We start from the raw sequence: 23903 nt of genomic DNA, 5'->3' as shown, positions 1-23903 counted from the left end.
TAATCACTAGAATGCTTTGTTTTTAAAGATTTTATTATGGAAGTTATTTCTTTTGGTGATGTGAGTGACATATTCATGTTCCTAATGCTATTTGTAAAGGCTAGTTTCAGATACTCAAGGGCATTATTTACTGATCCTGACAATCCTATTCTATCAGTAACAGTTATAAAGTACTTGTTAAATAGATTTGCCATACTATGCCCATCAGTTACTAATGTTTCATCTACCCTTAGTGCTATTTGCTCCTGTTCCTTTCTGGTTCTACCAGTCTCCTCTTTCACTATATCCCATATTGTTTTTATTTTGTTCCCTGATGTTGCTATCATCTTCTCATAGTGCATTTGTTTAGATGTCTGAATTACTTTATTTTAATATTTTACAGTATTCCTTGTTTTTAGCTAAATGATCAGCATTGGAGCTATTCTTGGTCGACAGATACATTTTCCTTTTTGTCTTACAGGAAATCTTTATTCCTTGTGTGATCCATGGTTTTATTATAGACTTCTGTTTCATTTGAGTAACTGTTAGAGGAAAACAGTTTTCAAACATGGTTATGACATTGTTCATGAATGTGTTATATTTTTCATTCATGTCATGAGCACTATAAACATCTTTCCAATTCATATCTTTGAGCAGTTTTCTAAAACACTCAATTTTTGGTTGATTGAATACTCTCCTGTACTCAGATTTAGCAGTCTTGATAATCTGCTTAGAATTTACATCTAAAACAAGGAGCTGCATGCCATGATCTGATAGTCCATTTATTACAGGTTTTATGATATGATTTTGTTCCTTTGATTTGTCTATAAAAATGTTATCAATGGCTGTCCTTGAGGTTTTAGTGACCTTAGTTGGAAAGTTTACAGTGTGAGTTAGATTGAAAGACAACATTACTAACTGCAGTAAATGTTTACTAGAAGATTGCATTAGAAAATCTGTATTAAAGTCACCAGCAATCAAAATTTCTCTGTTTCTTCCTGTTAAAGAACTCAAAAGAGCTTCCAGATGATTTATGAATAGATTTTAATTTCCTGCAGGTGCTTGGTAAATAGTTACTATTACATAGGATCTGTTATGGAACTCTACTTCTGTTGCACATGCTTCTAGATGCTGCTCTAAACAGAGCATCTGGGTGTCCAGGATCCGTATGTGACCAAGCAGTATTGCTTCTTTGGTCCTGGTGATGTGGTGTTTCACAGTCAACCTGAGTATCGTCCAACTGAAACAACAAGAGTGTATCCATTGTCGTTTCAGCTTCAAGACCTTGGAGCAGGAAAAACAGTATGAAGCCCGTACTGTTTTGCTCCGCTTTGTTGTATGTGACTGTCACGATGGGCAGTACTGTACGCCAATATCTCAATTGGTCATCAACATACATCAAGAGCACATCTACTGGCATCTTATTAAAGCATTTTTTACCAACAGAATACTGCAGAACCTCGCACATCAAAAACATCCCAAATAAGTGGCATAGTACAGGGGGAAGAAGACACTTGAAAACGAGAATCATTTCCTGGTACATGTCACATAATATAAAAATAAAAGAAAACCTTGACTAGTAGCAGAAGTGTTATTTATAAACAAACCAACTCTGAAAACATTCCTGTAAAGAGGTGGAGGAGATTAGTGTTTAACATCCTGTCAACAGCAAGGACATTAGAGATGGAGCATGAGCTCGGATTAGAGAAGGACAGAGAAGGAAATCAGCCATGCCCTTCCAAAGGAAGCATCCAGGCATTTGTCTTAGGTGATTAAGAGAAATCACGGAAAACCTAAATGTGGATGGTCGGACGTGGGTTTGAACCATCGTTCTCCCAAACGCGAGTCCAGTCTGCTAACCACTGTGCTACCTCATTCAACATCCCTGTAAAGAACATTGTGGGCTTAGCAACTGATGGGGCTCCTGCAATGGAAAGGAGAGAAAAGGTATTCATAGCCTTGTGTTGGAAAAACAATAGCTTTCCAAAATTTCTGGCTTAACATCATGTAATACACCAGCAGTCACTGTGTGGAAAGCATTTAAATACGAACAACATAACGGAAACAGTCATAAAAGTAGTGAACAAAGTTAGAGTACATGCAATTCTACTGCAGTATTTACTGCTTCATACTAAGTTTGGCTTAGTAGATGTAGAGATTCACAATGTGACACTTTTTCTGTTTGAAACAAACCCTTGATGACAAGTTCTTCAACATCAATACATTGGCATTCTTTCGGAATAGAGAAGTGAATTCAAAAATGCTTCTACGATTTCAAAAGCATTTCAATTGCTGCACAGTCTGTTAAATCATGTTTTACAAAGGTTGATGGTGAAGAATCCTCTATTTGTGTCATGGAACACTGAGTCTAAATAAGTGTAAATGCTGAACTTGGCCAGTATGGGGAAATGAGTGAAGTGTCTGGTGGTGTTAGGAGTAAACTTTTGAAAGAAAAAACTGTTTCCAGTCACCAGTGAAGATGTTATTTCTCCAAAAGCTTATGCCTATGGGTTACACTAACTCAAACTCACTATAACAACCGGAGGCTGCTGCAGTTAAACTGAGAAGCATTGCGCCCCCAAAGGGAGGAACTAGTAGACATCAGTCGTGGACTAAGCTGGCAGGCAAGAGAGCATTCCCAGTACTGACTACTGACACATTCTCATCAACCCATCTGGTGCGTCCCATGTGTTCCTTTGTCAGTGGTACTACATGGGATGGTGTTTACATCGACTGAGCATGGGTATTCCGCAAAACATCCAGTACTATGCAGGCCCAGGCTCAGCCATTGTCTTACCAAAGAGAAGTACAGTAGGTCACATCAAAGACAATTAAAAAGGAAGATTCAAAAAAATTCAAAAAACCATTTTTCCTCCCAATAAAACGCTCACCCTTCACAGAAGACCCTGCTTCGGTGGAACTGGAACTGATTTTCAAAATGATTTATCTTTAAAACCACTTTCTTCAAGCTCTGAAAACATTTCATCTCTTGCTCCTAAAGTAAACTACTCAGTTTATGTCCAGTTTGGTCCTAAAGTGAAGGCAACGTTCAGCTTTGCATACCTATGTGAGGTTTCTTTCACTAGTATGAAATATATATAAAACAAGTAGAGAAACAGACTCAAAGTGCCATCCCCTCATTAAAGCTAGTAAGGCCGATACAAAAATCTGTTCTTACATTTGTAATTTATTACTCACTACACTTTCACATTTACTAGAAATATAAATTTACAGGCAATAAACACCTTTAAGATCTTTTAAAGTACTTGTTTTTGTCCCATTTCTTTTAATGCCCCACAGTTGGACTCAAAAACAGTACAGTGGCTCAGAAGCTTCATATGTTTGGCAACCACTGTGTTAAATGGAATTTTGATGATCACAATCCTGACAGCCTGCAGTTTCTTGGCATATTGGTTCAACACGAAGTGTGATTGATTGGGGCAGCACTGGAATGAAATATGACATTGATGGTTTTACATTCTATCTGAATAGAAACTGCTACTACATTGGAGAGATTATAAAGCCCTTGGTACTGATCCACCTTCAGACAACTCCACATCCCATATTTTGATAGTTTTCCTACAAGCACATTGTGGGGAACATGGATTGCTTCTTCAAAGAAGGACTGGTACCAGTGCTTCCTTTGTTTTACATGTTCAAACATGTCTGGGATACGGTTGGTTGGCAACTTGTTCATTAGCGTCATGTGGCAAACCACACTTTCGCTTTGTTGACCCATGTGGAGGAGGAGGCGGAGGAGGAAGGCGGGGGAGGGCAGATCTCAAGAAGTGTATCCCAGACCTCTTTGAATTCTCTGTCATGATATTAAACAATCTTAGCTTTTCCCAGTAACAAATAATCTAAGTTATATTATATAAAAGGGGGGGGGGGGGATGCCCCTTACTTTTGATTTGGAATTACATTTTATGTTTACTGTTTGGATATATGCAGAGAGAAATAGCAATTTAGCTACTATTGACCTATACATGGACACCTGTTATGTATCACAACTTAATTAGTATCACACAAAAATTATTCACTAAAGAAGCTGAGAGCAAGTAATATGCCTTTATAGTAAATATTACTAAGTACAATATTTTCTTTTAATCAGTGCAATTGCTGCATACCAGAGAAGGTGCATTCTTTCCATGCCATAACAATACCAAATACTGAAAGTATATTACCTGATAGTTCTTGTTACCTGAAGATTCTGATCTATCATTTGAAACACAATGACTGGAGCAGCAGTGTGATAATAACCTTCTTGATCACCAACTTCTGGTAAAGCCCCACTGTTCCAGTCTGTTTTTTCTGTTTCCAACGTTTTTTGCATCCACTCAATATAGTTCTTTTGCATATTCTACAAACAGAGGGGGAGCCAAAAATCAGTTATTTCTTTTCAAGGCAGAGTACTCTGAATTTAGTTCATGGTTAAGAAACTCACACTTAAATATTTCTGTTGTAGATCTTCTACAATTGCATTGTTTAAGAGTGGTCCAACAGACTGAATATTTAGTTCTGGGTGCTGCATTAGTTCTGGACCAACATACGTATTCATTATCCATGAAAGTATGGAAACATACTCATTGCCTTCCAGACCATTGCTGATCAGCTCCTGCAGCTGCAAAAAGACAAAATACAGTTGTATCAAACACACAAAATTATAACACAGGAAAGTCCAATCCAAGCATACTCACTTTCTGCATTTTAGTATTCTAATGAAGACCAGTCTGAGGGCCAAAAAGTATCACAATGCAGATTTGTTTGAATACATAATGAGAACCGGCCCCAACCGAAAATCAAGCAGGAAAAGCAGTTACAGTTTCCAATATCCACAGCATAATTTTTTGCTGTAGTATGTGTTAAGTATCTGTTATTTAAAATCAGAGCACAAGTTCACCTATTTTTTAGTCTGTTAAATAAAGTTTTAGGCATTGTGCATGGTTAGGAAGAATTAAGCTTTGACTTACACTATTTTACTTACATGTCTAGACAGACATTTGTGATACATGTGAACATATGTATTCAAAATATCCCACTGTGGTGGAAAGCAAGGCACACACAATGTCTTTACAACTCTCAGGTCTTCCAGGATAAGCTGTCTTGTGAGCTGTGGGGGGAAAGAAATTAATTAGTGTGCACAGCAAATTGCAAACAACATTCATCGATATAGATGTCATCTGGAAGGAGGAGGAGGAAAAATATTCTTCAGTTAAAGTCAAAGAAAGGAGAATAACAAAGCAACAAATACCTCCAAAAAATATGACATTATATTGTGATTTGTCATAAACTTATTTTACCTCATTAGGACAGAAAATCAATGAAGCAGGAAGTGTTATAATGATTTTTTTCTCATATAACACAAGCATTTTCTTTCTGTATCATTTTGTGCTTCCAGAATAATAATTCAGTTTATTAATTTAATTCCACTTTGCATAATACTGAAAGTGGTACTACAAAGGTTAATTCATTTAACACACAATATTTAACAAAAACAATTGAAGAGGTTCCACAGTAAATTAGGTATAGCCAGGATGGAGATATAACACAAAGAAAATGTATAAGTGAAAGGTAAGACAACCATAATATAATGATATTATTAACCCTTTTCTTCTATATGTTCAAGTACACTAAATAAAACTGGCAAGTATCAATGGAAAATTATTGACTTTGGTGGCCAATGGATGAATGTGTGACTTCAGTGCAATTCCACCATGCAGCTAGCATGGATAGTAAACAGGGGACTTGTCGACACCAGGGCATAAAGTCTCTGCAAATTTCATTCGGAGTAATCAGTTGGACAGTAACTAAGACTTGCAAACAGGTGCCAGAACAATACATATAGATGTCAGTGTTTGACGGAGGAAATGAAGATGGGCTCAAAGAAGACAGTTGGAGTAACGGGAGAATAGCTCAACATTTGAATAGGAGCAATGCCCCTATTCAACAATGTGGGCAGGAATGTGTGAACCATGGCCGAATGCAGCATAAATAAGGAAGCAGTCGACCTACATATATGAGAATGTGAGGACAGAGCTATCAGAGGCACCATTCACGCAATGTGCAGCTGGTGCTCTAGTGATCACACGGAGCATTAGTAGGTGACTCTTCACAGAAAGGGGGTCGACCACCATTTACCTCTGTACACCAAGCCAATTTGTAGTGGTGTTGGCACATTTGGCCTGAAATATCGACTGGAGTAGAACTGCCTTCAGTGGTGAAGATGAATCCTGCTTTGAACTGAGCGTTGACGGCTGTTGAAGATGTGTCTGGAGACACTCCAGACAGCAGTGGGATATCAACCTGACTTGGCCACTGCATAGGCCGACAACCAGGAGTGATGGTCTCAGGAGCCATTTCATTTCATAGTAGGATGCCTTTGGTTGTCATCCGCAGCAGTCTGCAGCAAAGTGGTATGTTACAGATATTCTAGGTGCCATTTTCTTGCCCTTCACGGCAAGCCATCCTGGACTTATATTTCGACAAGATAATGCCCACTTGCTCATAGCAAGAGTTTGTACTGCTTATCTTCACGATTGCCAAACCCTACCTTGGCCAGGTTACCGGATCTCCTCCCAATTGAGAACGTTTGGAGCATTATGGGCAGATCCCTCCAATCAGCTTGGGATGTTGATGATTAACACACCAGTTGGACAGAATTTGGCATAATATCTCTCGGGATCCCTCATGTTTATGCTCTGGTAGCTTTGGTTATTCGCAAATTGAGCTTCGCCAATGAAGTAACCAACTGAGAAATATGAATAATCTGGCCAAGGCTTCACTACTACTCTTCGGTATCAAAAGGATGAACATGTCTTTACAGATAGGCACTACCACCAAACCTAGTCCACACAGACAGAATTACCATGCCATATCCTTACACACCCCAAATCCTCCCAATACCCCAAAAATTAACTACAAAAGACCACCTCCCTTATCACCCCAATACCATCCTGGATTGGAACAACTGAACCATATCCTTGTCAGGGCTTTGATTCTCTCTCATTGTGTCGTGAAACGAGGAATACCCTAATCAAGATGAGCAACTAGCTCCCGTTTCATCAATATGGGAAATAATTAAATGTGGCCTCCAAAAGTTCCAATTTACAGTCACTTTAATTTAAGAAATTCATAAAACATCTTTATTATGACAGATTTGGAAAAATAATGTTTCCTTATTGTGGACTGTGACAAGTGCAGGATCTGTATATTTTAAACAAAAATAAAACAGTGTGCTCTCTCAGAGTAAGACTGCAAACAGAAGTAAATTATTCTGAAGCTTCAAAGGACAGTTCTATCTGCTCACAGAATATTAATAGAAAAGCTATTAGCAAGTACTGTTTGTACGTTCCATAAAAATGAGGCAAACTGTTTTGGAAGAAGAATTTAATATTATGGTTTCATGTACAATTGACAATGAGGAAATTAGAGGTGGAAAGCACACCACTGCACCACGTTACACAGTCGAAATTACATTTGTGTGAAATGGGATTATGTAATGTAAAGTGAAGGGAGATTAGGATTTAACAGGCAATGACAACATTATTTTACACACAAAGCATAAGTTCAGACTGAGAAAGGATAGGAAAAGAAATTAGCTGTGTCCTTTTTCAAATAAACCATCCTGGAATTTGCATTGATTGATACATGGAAACCACAAACAACCTAAATGTGGTTGGCTAGATATGGATTTGAACTCAGTTCTACTGAATGCTTAGCTATTTTTTTTTTTTTCCTTCAAATGTATGAAACTTCCTGGCAGATTAAAACTGTGTGCCGGACCGAGACTTGCACTCGGGACCTTTGCTTTTCGTGCGCAAGTGCTCTACCAACTGAGCTACCCAAGCACGACTCACGCCCCATCCTCACAGCTTTACTTCTGCCAGTGCCATGTCTCCTACCTTCCAAACTTAATAGAAGCTCTCCTGTGAACCTTGCAGAACTAGCACTCCTGAAAGAAAGGATATTGCGGAGACATGGCTTAGCCACAGCCTGGGGGATGTTTCCAGAATGAGATTTTCACTCTGCAGTAGAGTGTGCACTGATATGAAAATTCCTGGCAGTTTGGAAGGTAGGAGATGAGGTACTGGCAGAAGTAAAGCTGTGAGGACGGGACTTGAGTCTTGCTTGGGTAGCTCAGTTGGTAGAGCACTTGCCCGCGAAAGGCAAAGGTCCTGAGTTTGAGTCTCGGTCCAGCACACAGTTTTAATCTGCCAGGAAGTTTCATATAAGTGCACACTCCGCTGCAGAGTGAAAATCTCATTCTATTCAAATGTATGATAGTGCAAATTGCTTGCTACTTCCAACAAATAATACAAACAATTCTTTCAGACCATTGTCTGGGTTATTAGGATAAAATTTTTGAAAATGCATTAATAACAGTCCCAAGTCCAATTTGTGGTGATTTCATAACTACCAGAAATTTATCAAGTTATCGTCTTTTGCAGAACACACCACCATCAAAATTTGCACTTTCATAAAATTAAATACACAACTAATCAATATGAACACAAGAGTTCTTGTATTTTTATGCATGAATAAACTGGATTAACTTCATTTGAATGTAATACTTATCTACATGATATACTGACCTCTAAGTATCTCACTAGCCACATTTTATTGTCTTCTCTCTCATCAACTTGTGTACCTTCAATTCGTTGAGCTACAGATTTTTCAAGCACATCCAAAGCTTTCTCGCGCCATTTCTTTGGTCTACCTGGCGGTAAAAACCCACTCTGTTTTTGACGCTAAAAATGAGAAATTGGAAGGTGAATGGTGTGTGTTGCATGACCGGTGACTTAATTTCAAAACAACTATTTATGACAACCTGAAGAGCAAAACTATCCGCTTTCTCTTCCCTCTCGATAATGCGAAGAGCAGTTACAATAACTGTGGGCTCTTTCCTCACTGTATTAAGTGTGCGGCTCAAGATAAGGCGTATCTGCTTCTCCAAAAGATTGGACAGCTCTTCCACATCCTGGAAATAAGCTTCTAACATGCTTTTATCTGCAGGGGCCTGATTAGGCAACTTATGTAGTTCATAGAGAAGATCATCTCTAGAATTTTCTAGATCACTCAAACTCTGGAACAAACGTATACAAAATAAAGAAGTGCACAAATAAATAGACAAATTTTACTGTATAAAACAAAAATGCCCAACTAAATATGCGAAAGTAAATGTATAGAAATACATTACCTGATGTGTGTATAAAAGTTTTCCTTCATTTATCATCCACTGTTTCGTTCTCTCAACACTTTCACGCACTGTAAAAATATGCTTAAGATTCTCCATGGCTGTCACATATTGAGAATGTCTCATATTCTCATCACAGACAACTTGTAATTGTGAGTGTAGTTCAGGAACTGCTACAAATGAATCTTCGATCCATTTTAAGCTGGATAAAACATACAAAAGCATTAATATTTTAACTATTTTTGTAAAAGTGATCATTAGACTGAGAAGTATTTATGCAACACAAAACAATGACTTAAAAGATCTTTTGCACAGTGTAGATTTTGTTAGGTCCTGCATGCAAACTGACAAATAAGTCATACACTGAACAGGTAGAACATTATGACCAGCCACTGAAAAGTGTTTCTATTCACCTTAGCCACACAAAACCACACCACTTCACCACTGCATGGATTTTACAAGGTAGAGAGAACAGATGGTGAAGTACATGCACACAACTCTTGTTGTTAAATGAAGTAGTCTAACCTCCAAGTTGGCACAAGCCAATGTCTAAGATAGGCTTGACAGGCTTTATATATTGTGAATTTTGGGGCCAGAGTATCAACTGGCTTTAACCATGGATCATGAAAACATTAACACAATTCTGGCTCTCTGGCATGAGCAAGTGCCTTACTAAAAATGTAGCATCTTGGGGCTAACAAAGCAGCAATGAAGGGATGCACGCAGTCAGCAATAAAATTGGTGTAATCAGCAGATTTCATTGCACTTACTGTAACAATTACCAATGTTACAGGAGGTCCAATTGAATAAACCTATAGTACAATATAGAACAAGTGTGTGTCACAAGAGGGGAAGCAGCCTATTCAGTAACTACTTGGTTTAACAATCGTATAAGAAGGCTGTATATGTGGATGAGACCTGGAAACACGAAGGTTTCAGATTGATTACATGATGTTACTGAATAGATTTCAAAACCAGATTTTAAACTGCAAGACTTTTCCTGCAGCAAATGTGGACTCTGACCATTCATTGGTTATGAATTTCAGACTGAAGAGATTGAAAAAAGTTTGGAACTTTATGAGACAGCGCTTGAATAAATTGAATGAACCACAGGTTGAGAGCTTCAGAGGGAGCATTATATAATATCTCACTGAAATTGAGGAAAGGAACACAATAGAAGATGAATGGGTAGCTTTCACAGGTGATATACTGAAGAAAGCAGAGGATCAAATATATAAAAATATATGGATCAATATATAACCAACAAGATACTGAATTTAATTAACAAATGGACATAATAATTAAGAAATTCAGTATATAAACCATCATCCTGCCACCGAGTGTGTCAGCAGTGCGGAAATAGCAGCGTTACTGCATTTACTAGACAGTCTATTCTTTTAATAACCGTTTAAATTTTGTGTTGAATTGTTTGTGCTTTCTGTAGATTAGATCAGACGCTCTTCGCACGACAGTTTATAGCATGGATAGGGACTGCGACTGTTGCGTTTGGACGCAGGCTGAGTTGGCGTCCCTTCACTCCCAGCTTCAGGAAGTGTTGGCTTCAGTCACACAGCTTGAGGCTGTTGCCAATGGGCATCAATGTGGGGATCCAGACGGGGGTTTGTCGGGGATGGCCAGCTCGTCCCACGCACCCCCCCCCCCCCCCCCCCCCCCCCCAATTGGACTACGGCTGTGGCTGCCCGGGATACTGCCCACAATCCTCGATGAGGTTGACTCTTCACCCGTGGTAGAGTGGGAGGTCGTCTCGACCTCGAGGTGTGGCAGGGGGCGAAAGACATTCCAGAGGGCTGAACGGAAGGCCTCTCCAGTTTGTCTGACGAACCGGTTTCAGGCTCTGTCTTCCGCTGATACTGATCGTACATGGCTGCTTGTCGTGTTCCAGAGGTTGCCCCTCAGTCTGCAAGATCCGGGCGGTCGCAGAGGGTAGATTTACTGGTAGTTGGGAGCTCCAACATCAGGTGCGTAATAGGGCCCCTTAGGGATATGGCTGCAAGGGACAAGAAGAAAACCAATGTGCACTCCATGTGCATACCGGGGGGAGTCATTCCAGATGTGGAAAGGGTCCTTCCGGATGCCATGAAGGGTACAGGGTGCACCCATCTGCAGGTGGTCGCTCATGTCGGCACCAATGACACGTGTCACTATGGATCAGAGGAAATCCTCTCTGGCTTCTGGTGGCTATCTGATTTGGTGAAGACTGTCAGTCTCGCTAGTGGGATGAAAGCAGAGCTCACCATCTGCAGCATCGTCGGCAGGACTGACTGCTGACCTTTGGCACAGAGGCGATTGGAGGGTCTGAATCAGAGGCTGAGACGGTTCTTCGACCGTGTGGGCTGCAGATTCCTCGACTTGCGCCATAAGGTGGTGGGGTTTCAGGTTCCGCTGGATACGTCAGGAATCCACTACACACAGCAGACAGCTACATGGGTAGCAGGGGTTGTGTGGTGTGGACTGGGCATTTTTTTTAGGTTAGATGGCCTCAGGCAGGTACAGAAAGGGCAACAGCCTCAAAGGGTGCAGGGCAACGTCAGGACATGCAGAGACCAAGCAGCAATCGGTATTGTAATTGTAAACTGTCGAAGCTGCATTGGTAAAGTACCGGAACTTGAAGCACTGATAGAAATCACTGAAGCTGCAATCGTTATAGATACGGAAAGCTGGCCAAAGCCAGAGATAAATTCTGCCCAAATTTTTACAAAGGCACAGAGGGTATGTACAAAGGATAGATTGCATGCAACCGGTTGTGGCGTGTTCATTGCTGTTAGTAGTAGTTTATCCTGTAGTGAAATAGAAGTGCTTAGTTCCTGTGAGTTATTATGGGTGGAGGTTATACTCAACAACCGAGCTAGGTCAATAATTGGCTCCTTTTACCGTTCTCCTGAGTCAGCAGCAATAGTGGCAGAACAACTGAGAGAAAATATGGAATACATTTCACATAAATTTCGTCAGCATGTTATAGTCTTAGGTGGAGATTTCAATTTACCAGATATACACTGGGACACTCAGATGTTTAGGATGGGTGGTACGGACAGAGCATCGAGTGACATTATACTGAGTGCACTATCCGAAAATTACCTCGAGCAATCAAACAGAGAACCGACTCATGGAGATAACATCTTGGACCTACTGATAATAAACAGACCCGAACTTTTCAACTCTGTAAGCGCAGAACAGGGAATCAGTGATCATAAGGCTGTTGCAGCATCCCTGAATATGGAAGTAAAAAGGAATGTAAAAAAAGGGAGGAAGGTTTATCTGTTTAGCAAGAGTAAGTAATAGAAGGCAGATTTCAGACTACCTAACAGATCAAAATGAAAATTTCTTTTCCGACACTGACAATGTTGAGTGTTTATGGAAAAAGTTAAAGGAAATCGTAAAATACGTTTTAGACAGGTACGTGCTGAGAAAAACTGTGAGCGACGCTAAAAACCCACCGAGGTTCAACAACAAAGTTAGGAAACTACTGCGAAAGCAAAGAGAGCTTCACTGCAAATTTGAACGCAGCCAAAACCTCTCAGACAAACAGAAGCTAAACAATGTCAAAGTTAGTGAATTTGAAAGTAAAATTCTATGTACCGACTTGACAGAAAATCCTAGAAAGTTCAGTAAGTGGATCAAAACAGCATATCCAGACACTCCGGGATGATAATGGCATTGAAACAGATGACACGCGTAGAGCTGAAATACTAAACACCTTTTTCCAAAGCTGTTTCACAGAGGAAGACCGCGCTGCAGTTCCTTCTATAAATCCTCGCACGAATGAAAAAATGGCAGACATTGAAATAAGTGTCCAAGGAATAGAAAAGCAACTGAAATCACTCAACAGAGGAAAGTCCACTGGACCTGACGGGATACCAATTCGATTCTACACAGAGTACGCGAAAGAACTTGCCCCCCCCTTCTAACAGCTGTGTACCGCAAGTCTCTAGAGGAACTGAAGGTTCCAAAGGATTGTAAAAGCACGCAGGTAGTTCCAGTTTTCAAGAAGGGTCGTCGAGCAGATGCGAAAAACTATAGACCTATATCTCTGACATCGATCTGTTGACTTTTAGAACATGTTTTTTGCTTGAGTACCATGTCATTTCTTGAAACCCGGAATCTACACTGTAGGAATCAACATGGATTCTGGAAACAGTGATCGTGAGAGACCCAACTCGCTTTATTTGTTCATGAGACCCAGAAAATATTAGATACAGGCTCCCTGGTAGACGAAATTTTCCTGACTTCCGGAGGGCGTTCGATACAGTTCCACAGTCACCTGATAAAGAGCCTACATAATATCAGACCAACTGTGTGGCTGGATTGAAGAGTTTTTAGCAAACAGAACACAGCATGTTGTTCTCAATGGAGAGACATCTACAAATGTTAAGGTGGCCTCTGGCGTGCCACAGAGGAGTGTTATGGGACTATTGCTTTTCACAATATATATAAATGACCTAGTAGCTAGTGTCGGAAGTTCCATGTGGCTTTTCGCGGATGATTCTGTAGTATACAGAGAAGTTGCAGCATTAGAAAATTGCAGCGAAATACAGGAAGATCTGCAACGGATAGACACTTTGTGCAGGGCGTGGCAACTGACCCTTAACATAGAGAAATGTAATGTATGGCAAATACATAGAAAGAAGGATCCTTTATTGTATGATTATATGAGAGCAGAACAAACATTGGAAGCAATTACTTCTGTAAAATATCTGAGAGTATGCGTACGGAACGATTTGAAGTGGAATGATCATATAAAATTAATTGTTGGTAAGGCGGGTGGAAAGTTGAGATTCATTGGGAGAGTCCTTAGAAAATATAGTCCATCAACAAAGGAGGTGGCTTACAAAACACTCTTACGACCTATACTTGAGTACTGCTCATCAGTGTGGGATCCGTACCAGGTCGGGTTGACAGAGGAGATAGAGAAGATCCAAAGAAGAGCAGCACATTTTGTCAAGGGTTATTTGGTAAGCGTGATAGCGTTACAGAGATGTTTAGCAAACTCAGGTGGCAGACTCTGCAAGAGAGGCGCTTTGCATCGCAGTGTAGCTTGCTATCCAGGTTTCGAGAGGGTGCATTTCTGGATGAGGTAGCGAATATATTGCTTCCCCCTACTTATACCTCCCAAGGAGATCATGAATGTAAAATTAGAGAGATTCGAGCACGCATGGAGGCCTTCAAGCAGTCGTCCTTCCCGCAAACTATATGCGACTGGAACAGGAAAGGGAGGTAATGACAGTGACACGTAAAGTGCCCTCCACCACACACCGTTGGGTGGCTTGCGGAGTATAAATGTAGATGAAAAAAAGGATTATAAATGTGCCTAAAAAATGAGACTGACAAAGTTCAAAATGACAAAGCTCCTGGCTAGAAGAGAAATGCAAACTGTAGATGCATGCATAACTGCAGGCAAGGTAACTGATGCTTCAAGGAAAATTATAGAGACCTTTAGATAAAAGGAGAGTATCTGTATCAACATCAAGCGCTCAGAAGGTAAGCCAGTATTAAGAAAAGAAGGGAAAGCTGAAATGTGGAACGAATATACAGAGGATCTATAAAAAGGAAATGAACTTTAAAGCACAGGAAGAAGATGAAGGTAAGGCAGTAGATGTGGAGGCTTAAGTTGAAACACGGCCCCTGGAGTAGATGATATTTCCTCAAAATTGTTAAGATGCTTGGGAGAGCTATATATTACAAAACTAACCCACATTGTGTGCAAGATATATGAGACAGGTGAAATACCGTCAAGACTCCAAGAAGAATGAAATAATTTCAATTCCACAAAAGGCAGGTGCATTACTAACGAACCATCAGTTTAAGAAATCATGGTTGCAAAATACCAACATCAATTATTGACAGAAAAATGAAAAAACCGGTACAAGCAAACCTCAGAAAAGATCATTTTGGGTTCCAGAACAACGTAAGAACACACGTGGCAATACTGACCCTACGACTTGTCTTGGATGATAGGTTTAAAAAAAAAAGACAAACCTTCATTTATACCATTTGTGGGTTTAGAGAAAGCTTTTGACATTGATAACTGAAATGCACTTTTGAAATAATGAATATAGCAGAGATAAAACACAGTGAATAAAAAGTTACTAACAACTTGTAAAGACTCTGGGCTGCAGTTACAAGATTTAAAGGGCATGAAAGGTTTTTGTTTTGGTTAAGGACACAAAAACAACTAGGGTCATATGCACCCATGACAAAACCATAGAGCATAATGACAAAAAAAGGAGTTAAAAACAACTACATGTCAAGTCCAATCGATGGAAGGAAAGAAAGTTAAAAACAGGGACTTTGAGAAAGGTCCATAAAATACACCATAGAGAAACAGAGGTCCTGATCTAAAGATTAAATGTCCTTCACCATATCGCTACAATGGATAGAAAGTAAAACGCGGTCGACACCCCACACATCATTCGCTAAAATAGCCGATAACTCAGATGGCAAACATAAAAAAAATGTAAGTGGTTAAAAAAGGGCATTCGGCATTCCATCAGGAAAGGTCAAACCGTCTAAGGTTAAGGGCAATGAGCACAAAGTGGTGGGGGAGCACCATTTAACAAATGGTGATGGCTAAAAATACGCAACCTAGCTAAAATGATCTGCTCATGGTGATTGGGCTAAGAGGGGGTTGTCCAAGCTGCTGGGAGAGGCTTAATTCTCTGGAGCTTGTTCCCATGAAGGGAGGACAAGTGGTGATGTCAAAGTGACACCACCTGCTGACAGACAGCAACACAGAGACCATAGGAGGGAATGGAAGAACTAGTGGACCAAGGTATGAGAACTGCAGCAGCGTCAGTGACCTCATTTCCCATCAGACCGACATGACCAGGAACCCACATAAACATCACAATGGCTACATCGTGAGTGAACAAGTGACAGCTTTCCTGGACCCATTGCACTAATGGATGGATGGTGAACAGAACACAGAGGCTCTGAAGGATACTGAAAAAAAGAGTCTGAGCAGCTGACACAATTGAAAAGCTTCTGTTGGCAGATGTACTGCTAGGCCTGGTACAGGGTGAAGGGCTCTGCTGTAAATACTGAGCAATGTTCCAGAAGCCGATACCAAAAATCATTGGTGCCAATGATGAAGGCACATCCGACACCACTGTCTGCCCGAGGGCCATCAGTGTTCACAAAGGTACTACGTCAAGTTCTGTGTGAAGGTAGTGAAACTTACGGTGATAGAGCGAGGCTGGAGTAGTGTCCTTAGGAAGCAAATCAAGGCCAAGATGAACACGGGTCACCACATGAATCCAAGGTGGTGAAGAGTTCACATTCATTAAGAAATGGCAGGTAGCACGAGGTTAAGCTGCCAGAGCATGAGCCAAAAGCGAACTCCAGGTGGTCAGAGAAGAGGAACACATCCCATACTGGCAATCAAAGGAGTCATCGAAGGTGGTGGTACAGGATGGGTGGCCAGGCAGGGCAGACAAACAGCATGCGTATCTGTTGACTAGAAAATCACAGCGATATGACAGCAGTAGTTCGGCAGCTTCTGCACACAGACACGCAACCAGGCTAGTGTAAAAGGTGCCAGTGGCCAAACAGATACCACAAAGGTGGATAGTATTGAGATTGTGTAAGAGGGACGGACTTGAAGATGCATAAACGAAATGCCCATATTGTAGTTTTGAACAGGCAAGGGACCAGTACAATGGACAAGGGTGATCTGACCCTCCCCAGGAAGTACTGCCAAGGACATGTGGGACACTGAGGAATCAAGTACAGCAGGCAGCACCCAGGTAAGACATGGGAGGACCATGAAAGTTTCCTATTGAGTATGAGTCCCAGGAATTTCATATTTTCAGCAAACTGAAGAGCAACAGGTCCAAGATGTAAAGACAGTGGAAGAAACCAACTGCGCCACTAGGGCAGAAGAAACCAACTGAGCCACCAGAAATTCATACAAAAAGTTTTGTCAGAGGAGAAGCGAAAGCCAATGTCAATGCTCCATATGTAGAGATCATCGGAATACTGGTGAAGATGCCACTCGAGGACTGGAGAACTGCAAAAGACCACAAAATCATCTTCAAAAAAGGAGATGCCCGGTGGGAGACAGGCCATAATAGGGTTAGTGGCGATAACAAAGAGGATGATGCTCAGGATGGAGCCCTGAGGCACACCATTTTCCTGTATAAAGGTGTCCGAGAAGGCAGAACCCTCACGTACCTAGAAAACTCTGTCTTTTAAAAATTCCTGAAGGAAATGGGGCATGCGGCCATGGAAGTCCCGTGTGTAGAGTGCACAGAGGATACCAGTCCTGCAGCTGGTGCTGTAGGTTTTCTTCAAATTGAAAAACACGGCCACAGTCAGGTTGTTCTGCAGAAAACCATTCATGACATGTGTTGACAAAGTGAGAGACCGTCAACTGCAGGACGGCGCACTCAAAATCCACACTGTGCAGTGGTTAATAAATTGCGAGATTTGAGCCACCATACCAGCCAGGCATGTATCATACACTCCATCACCTTGCAAACACAGCTGCGGAGAGAAATTAGGTAATAACTAGAAGGATGGTGTTTGTACTTACTGGGCTAAGGTATGGGTATGACAGCTGCTTCACAGCAGCATCTGCAAAACATGCCCTCTGCCAAAATGCTATCACACGTATGAAAGAGAAAGTGCTTACCCGCGAGAGAAAGGTTCTGCAACATTTGAATGTGAACATCGTCCAGCCCTGGGGCGGAGGATCAGGATGAAGTAAGAGTATGAGCTAGTTCCCTAATAGTAAACGTGGCATTGTAGCACTCACGATTCTGAGAAGAGAAGGGTATCGCCCAAGCCTCCTCCACTCGTTTCCGATGGCGAAAGGTGGGGTGATAGTGGGTGGAGATAGAAATCTCCACAAAATAGTGGCCAAAGTGTTGGAGATAGCAATGGCATCCACTATGACATCATTTGCTACCGGCAGGCCGAAAATTGGGGAATTGACCTAGGCCACAGAGAGTCATAGGAGGTTGGCCCACACAACAGAAGACGGAGTGGAACTGTTAAAAGAACTAGTAAAGAAAATCCAGCTAGCATTTTCTGCTATCCTAAAGAACAAAATGAGACTGTGTAAGCAACTGTTTATAATGAATGCAATTTGTCATCTTAGGATACATTTAAAAATGTGGAGAGCATGTGTCTGCACGTGAATTGCGTCACCATATGCCTCAGTCCACCAACAGATCGGGACTCAGCATGGTAAAGTGGAAGTGTGAGGAATGGAACATGCTGTGGCAGTAAGGATAATGTTTGTAAGATATTCTAACTGCTCATCACAATTGGGAAGGGAGCCACTTTTGGCAATGGAGAACCGGCCTACAATCTCTAATGGCTGAAGTGATCTCTGCAGTCCACCACGGTACCATCTTCTGACAAGGGGATTGACAGGAAGAGGGGATGGTTTGGCTGGCTGTCAAAAGAATGGCTGCCATTGTACGCTGAACAGCCGCATCGGCACTGCCTTGCAATCAGGAGCAGGACAACAGCAGAGGTTAACCCATCCCTGTCAGTATTACGGAGAACCCATCTGGGCACGCATCCAGGGGAGTAATGCTGATTAAGGGACAGGAAGATTGGAAAGTGGCCACTGTGGTGTCACCGCCAGACACCACACTTGCTAGGTGGTAGCCTTTAAATCGGCCGCGGTCCTGTAGTATACGTTGGACCCGCGTGTCGCCACCATCAGTGATTGCAGACCGAGCGCTGCCACACAGCAGGCCGAGACGATAGTTAGCATAGCCTTCAGCTACGTTATTTGCTATGACCTAGCAAGGCGCCAGTATCCGTACTATTGATATAGTGAATCATGTACCATAAAGAGCGACGTTCTCCATTAATGGATTAAAGGTAAGTATTCCACCAGCTACGTCCGTTTTTCTCAATTCTAATTCCCTTGTCATGTTCCAGACCTCATGCCAGCCTGCGTGAGCTAAAACGCGTGCATTGTGGCCTCCTTTAGGAACACTGTTGGCTCTCCTGCCAACCACAACAGCCACTATCACTCAGGTCATTGTGGACCTTCCAGTGGATATACGGTAGAAGACCAGGACTGAAAAAGGACAGATCAATGTCTGAATAAGTTCTGTGTGCTAAACTGAAGTGTGTGGGGGCACCAGAGTCCAAGAGGCAAGCATCAAGCTATGCTAGTGAAGTTTCGATGTCCTTACCACAGCCAGTGATCATTGTAACACCCCATACATGGTTATGGGCATTGAAGTAATCCAGGACTAGGAAAGGTGGGAGGAGCTGAGAGAATAATGCAGACAGTACGTGCTGGAATAAAACGTCATTGGGAGGGAGATGAACATTACAGATGCTAAAATCCAGATGCGCCCTTCCTAAAACAGCCACAGCCTCCAGAGATGTATCAAGAGGTACAAGGCGACTGTATAGTGTCCAGAACATTTGTACAGACTCCACCTGATATCATCTCTTAGTTGGCACGATTATTAAAATAACCTCGGCAAACACGAAAGGCAGGGGTCCAAGCTACTGGAAACCACATTTTCTGGATGGCAATACAGGGTGCAGCATAAGTGCTTAAAAGCTGCCGTAGCTCAGCCCAGTGGAGGAAAAATCCATTACAATTCCACTGGAGGATCACACACTCTGAATGCTGAGGGGGCATGAAGTGGCCAGGGTGCAAGGGTTACATGTTGCAACCAGTTGGTCATCAGGTTTCTACAGCACACTGCCATAGGAGATGTAGTGTCTCAGGGGTCACTGGGATCACTGGGATCTCCACCTGGGGCACAGAAATACATGCAGAGTGTGGTGGTGTGGAGGCCACTGTAATTTCCTTTGTCTTAGAGGAGTTCTTTTTGTCCTCCTCCTCCTCATGAGGACTGTAAAGGTTTCCTGAATTGGTTTCAGGACAGTGGAAGAACAAGAAGTCCAACATCTGACTGTGGCCAAGCTGGAAACATGGAAGGAAGAGTCCCGAAGGACCTCTTCCTAGCTGGAGAAGCCAGAGGAGGATGAGGCACCTCAAACTGTGGAATGGGGAGCAGTGTCCCCAGCAGGTGGGGCGCCAATACTCTTGAAGGGGGCATGGTGAGGCACCAGAAGGGCCCCCAACCACCTGGGCAGGCAGGCATTAGCAACTGGCTCTGAGGGCCCACTGTAAGAATCACAACAGAAGAAGGCACCGTTGAGAGAGAAGGCAATGACATTGCAACCATAGTGTACGATTGAGCCATTTGTACAGGATTAAGACGCTCATACTTTTTTTTGGCCTCTCTATATGTGAGCTTGTCCAGGACCATCTACATCTGGATTTTCTTCTCACACTTTAAAATGGAGCCACCTGGTGAGCAGGGACAGTCATGCTCACTACAGTTTTACAGATTTGGGGTGGGGGGGGGGGGGCGGGGGGGGGGGGGGGGCGGGGGGGGGGGGGGGGGGGGCACAAGGAACGTTTGAGTGCAGCCGATGCCCACAATCCCTGCAGACAGGGTTAGTGGTTCAATGGGAGTATGTGTCTAAACTTCATACACCTGTAACATCTCATAGGAGGAAGAACATAGGGTTTCAGATGACACTGGTATATCATCACCTTGACCTTCTCAGGCAATGTATCACCCTCACAAGCGAAGATGAAGGTCATGGTAGCAACTCCATTTTCCCTTGGTCCCCTATGGACACAAAGCTCAACCCATCACTCTAAGTTGACCTGTAGCTCATCATCAGACTGCAGAAGAAGATCATGGTGAAAGATGATGCCCTGCACCTTACGGGACTTGTCAAGAGTGGCTGTCACACGAATGTTACCCAACTTTGCCTGTGACTGAGCTAGGAGATGATGTTTTAATCAGGAGGGAACCACTCTTCATCTTAGAGATGGCTGCATTCCCCTGTATTTGTCTTCAATGTATTCCACAAAAAATAAAAGTTTTGGAGTCAAAAAGGTGTCCCCATCAATCCTGATACAGACCAGGTATTGAGATGAGGATTTTGCTATTTGTAGTCTAGTCCTGGATTCCTCCAGTCCTGCATTCCTCCCACAGCATGGCTAAAGAAGGGAACGCATTGGGATCGTACTTTGTTGCATCATAAAAGGCCTTTATATTCGAAGAGACTGCTGGGGCCATTTGACCACCAGCAGGACAAAGTTTAAGTTGCTTCATGTGCCAAGTATCTGCCATGGTGCCACCCACTCTGGACAGGGGTTCTCGCCATGGGCACCACCCAGCCATAGCAATGGCTACCTGGCCATTCTCCCATTGCCTGTAGTCCCCATGCCCCAGTCGTGAGGGGTACATACTCCATGGCATACATAGGAAGTGTGCAGTGCAGGCACCAATAGTGTAAACCCTGCACGGTCAGGGGACTACCATCATGCAGGTAGAAGTTGTTCTACCAAGATTGGTAGGATCTACATCTACATCCATACTCCGCAAGCCAGTGGAGCCTACACCAAAATGGGCCACCTTCCCTGCATCACACATACTTCTGTAAAATTTGGAAAGCTGGCAGGTCAAACTCAATAATGGGGACCATATAATTGTTAATGGAAGGTGAAGACAGCACCACAAAGGAAACTGGAAATCAAGACCAAAAGTGTGAATGAGTCCCAGGCAGGGCCTGCACCAAATGGACCATCCAATGGAAACAGAGGAGATAAGAGATAGCTGAAGTGTAGGTTGGCAGCACAGAAAGGTGAAGTAGTGCTGCAAAGGCTGGGGCTCCTTGGTAGCGAAGCACGCACTTACCAGAGTAGTGAGCCCCCTAGGTGGTTTGTTGTAATTGCAAACAATACTACACTCCTGGAAATGGAAAAAAGAACACATTGACACCGGTGTGTCAGACCCACCATACTTGCTCCGGACACTGCGAGAGGGCTGTACAAGCAATGATCACACGCACGGCACAGCGGACACACCAGGAACCGCGGTGTTGGCCGTCGAATGGCGCTAGCTGCGCAGCATTTGTGCACCGCCACCGTCAGTGTCAGCCAGTTTGCCGTGGCATACGGAGCTCCATCGCAGTCTTTAACACTGGTAGCATGCCGCGACAGCGTGGACGTGAACCGTATGTGCAGTTGACGGACTTTGAGCGAGGGCGTATAGTGGGCATGCGGGAGGCCGAGTGGACGTACCGCCGAATTGCTCAACACGTGGGGCGTGAGGTGCACGTGCCCGTCGACCTGGGACCGGACCGCAGCGACGCACGGATGCACGCCAAGACCGTAGGATCCTACGCAGTGCCGTAGGGGACCGCACCGCCACTTCCCAGCAAATTAGGGACACTGTTGCTCCTGGGGTATCGGCGAGGACCATTCGCAACCATCTCCATGAAGCTGGGCTACGGTCCCCCACACCGTTAGGCCGTCTTCCGCTCACGCCCCAACATCATGCAGCCCGCCTCCAGTGGCGTCGCGACAGGCGTGAATGGAGGGACAAATGGAGACGTGTCGTCTTCAGCGATGAGAGTCGCTTCTGCCTTGGTGCCAATGATGGTCGTATGCGTGTTTGGCGCCGTGCAGGTGAGCGCCACAATCATGACTGCATACGACCGAGGCACACAGGGCCAACACCCGGCATCATGGTGTGGGGAGCGATCTCCTACACTGGCCGTACACCTCTGGTGATCGTCGAGGGGACACTGAATAGTGCACGGTACATCCAAACCGTCATCGAACCCATCGTTCTACCATTCCTAGACCGGCAAGGGAATTTGCTGTTCCAACAGGACAATGCACGTCCGCATGTATCCCGTGCCACCCAACATGCTCTAGAAGGTGTAAGTCAACTACCCTGGCCAGCAAGATCTCCGGATCTGTCCCCCATTGAGCATGTTTGGGACTGGATGAAGCGTCGTCTCACGCGGTCTGCACGTCCAGCACGAACGCTGGTCCAACTGAGGCGCCAGGTGGAAATGGCATGGCAAGCCGTTCCACAGGACTACATCCAGCATCTCTACGATCGTCTCCATGGGAGAATAGCAGCCTGCATTGCTGCGAAAGGTGGATATTTGTGGATGCTCTGTTGCCTGTGTCTATGTGCCTGTGGTTCTGTCAGTGTGATCATGTGATGTATCTGACCCCAGGAATGTGTCAATAAAGTTTCCCCTTCCTGGGACAATGAATTCACGGTGTTCTTATTTCAATTTCCAGGAGTGTATTTTCAGACTGTACCTGGTGTGTAACAACAAAATCCATAAATAAGAGTATCATGACACTGCTGTTAACACACCTAGATTTTAAACAACTGTTGACATGAGGTTTGAGGAACTACATCAGATAATATTCTTAGAGATCATTTTTGTGTAATGAATACTTCAGATCGCAGAAAGGAACTGCCCTAGAGTATTATTCTATGTAACATTAGTGAACGGAAATGTACAAATTAAGCCAACATTTTGGAGATTTTATAACCATATGCAGCAATCACACATAAAGCAAATATCGTCAGACTTAACCATTTTATATTATCTGTGAGAAGTGACTTCCAATTTAAGTTCATATTAATATGCATGTCCAAGAATTCTGAACAATATTTTCCACATATTTCCTATACCCCATGATATGTTATTAATTGTGTTATATTCTGTCCTGTAGAGAAATGAATGAAATGTCTTTCTAAATACTGCTACTGGCAATTTGCTGATTTTGGAGAACAACCTCTCATATCCTCTGTTGGTTACCACTACATGGCTTGATGCAATATTTGCAACATAAGCAAGGAGAACTATTTCAGCCATCTCAGTATGCCGTTTATAGACAACA

General features: G+C 42.9%; 1 protein-coding gene across 2 annotated transcripts in view; it reads right to left on the bottom strand.

Moving 5' to 3' along the window:
• The window catches only part of LOC126299593 (exocyst complex component 3), a 53752-nt gene that overhangs the window by 7267 nt on the left and 22582 nt on the right, over window positions 1-23903 (bottom strand). For both annotated transcript variants that reach the window (XM_049991614.1, XM_049991613.1), the window contains exons 4-9: window positions 9176-9374; window positions 8807-9061; window positions 8571-8726; window positions 4964-5089; window positions 4424-4600; window positions 4164-4339 (exon numbers count right to left, since the gene is read on the bottom strand). In XM_049991614.1, coding sequence (XP_049847571.1) covers window positions 4164-4339; window positions 4424-4600; window positions 4964-5089; window positions 8571-8726; window positions 8807-9061; window positions 9176-9374 — 1089 coding nt within the window. The remainder of the gene's footprint in view (window positions 1-4163; window positions 4340-4423; window positions 4601-4963; window positions 5090-8570; window positions 8727-8806; window positions 9062-9175; window positions 9375-23903) is intronic.

Source organism: Schistocerca gregaria, chromosome X (genome assembly GCF_023897955.1).
Source record: "Schistocerca gregaria isolate iqSchGreg1 chromosome X, iqSchGreg1.2, whole genome shotgun sequence".
NCBI lineage: Eukaryota > Metazoa > Arthropoda > Insecta > Orthoptera > Acrididae > Schistocerca > Schistocerca gregaria.
The sequence above is the reverse complement of the archived record's forward strand: the minus strand, read 5'-3'. Positions and strand labels throughout refer to the sequence as shown.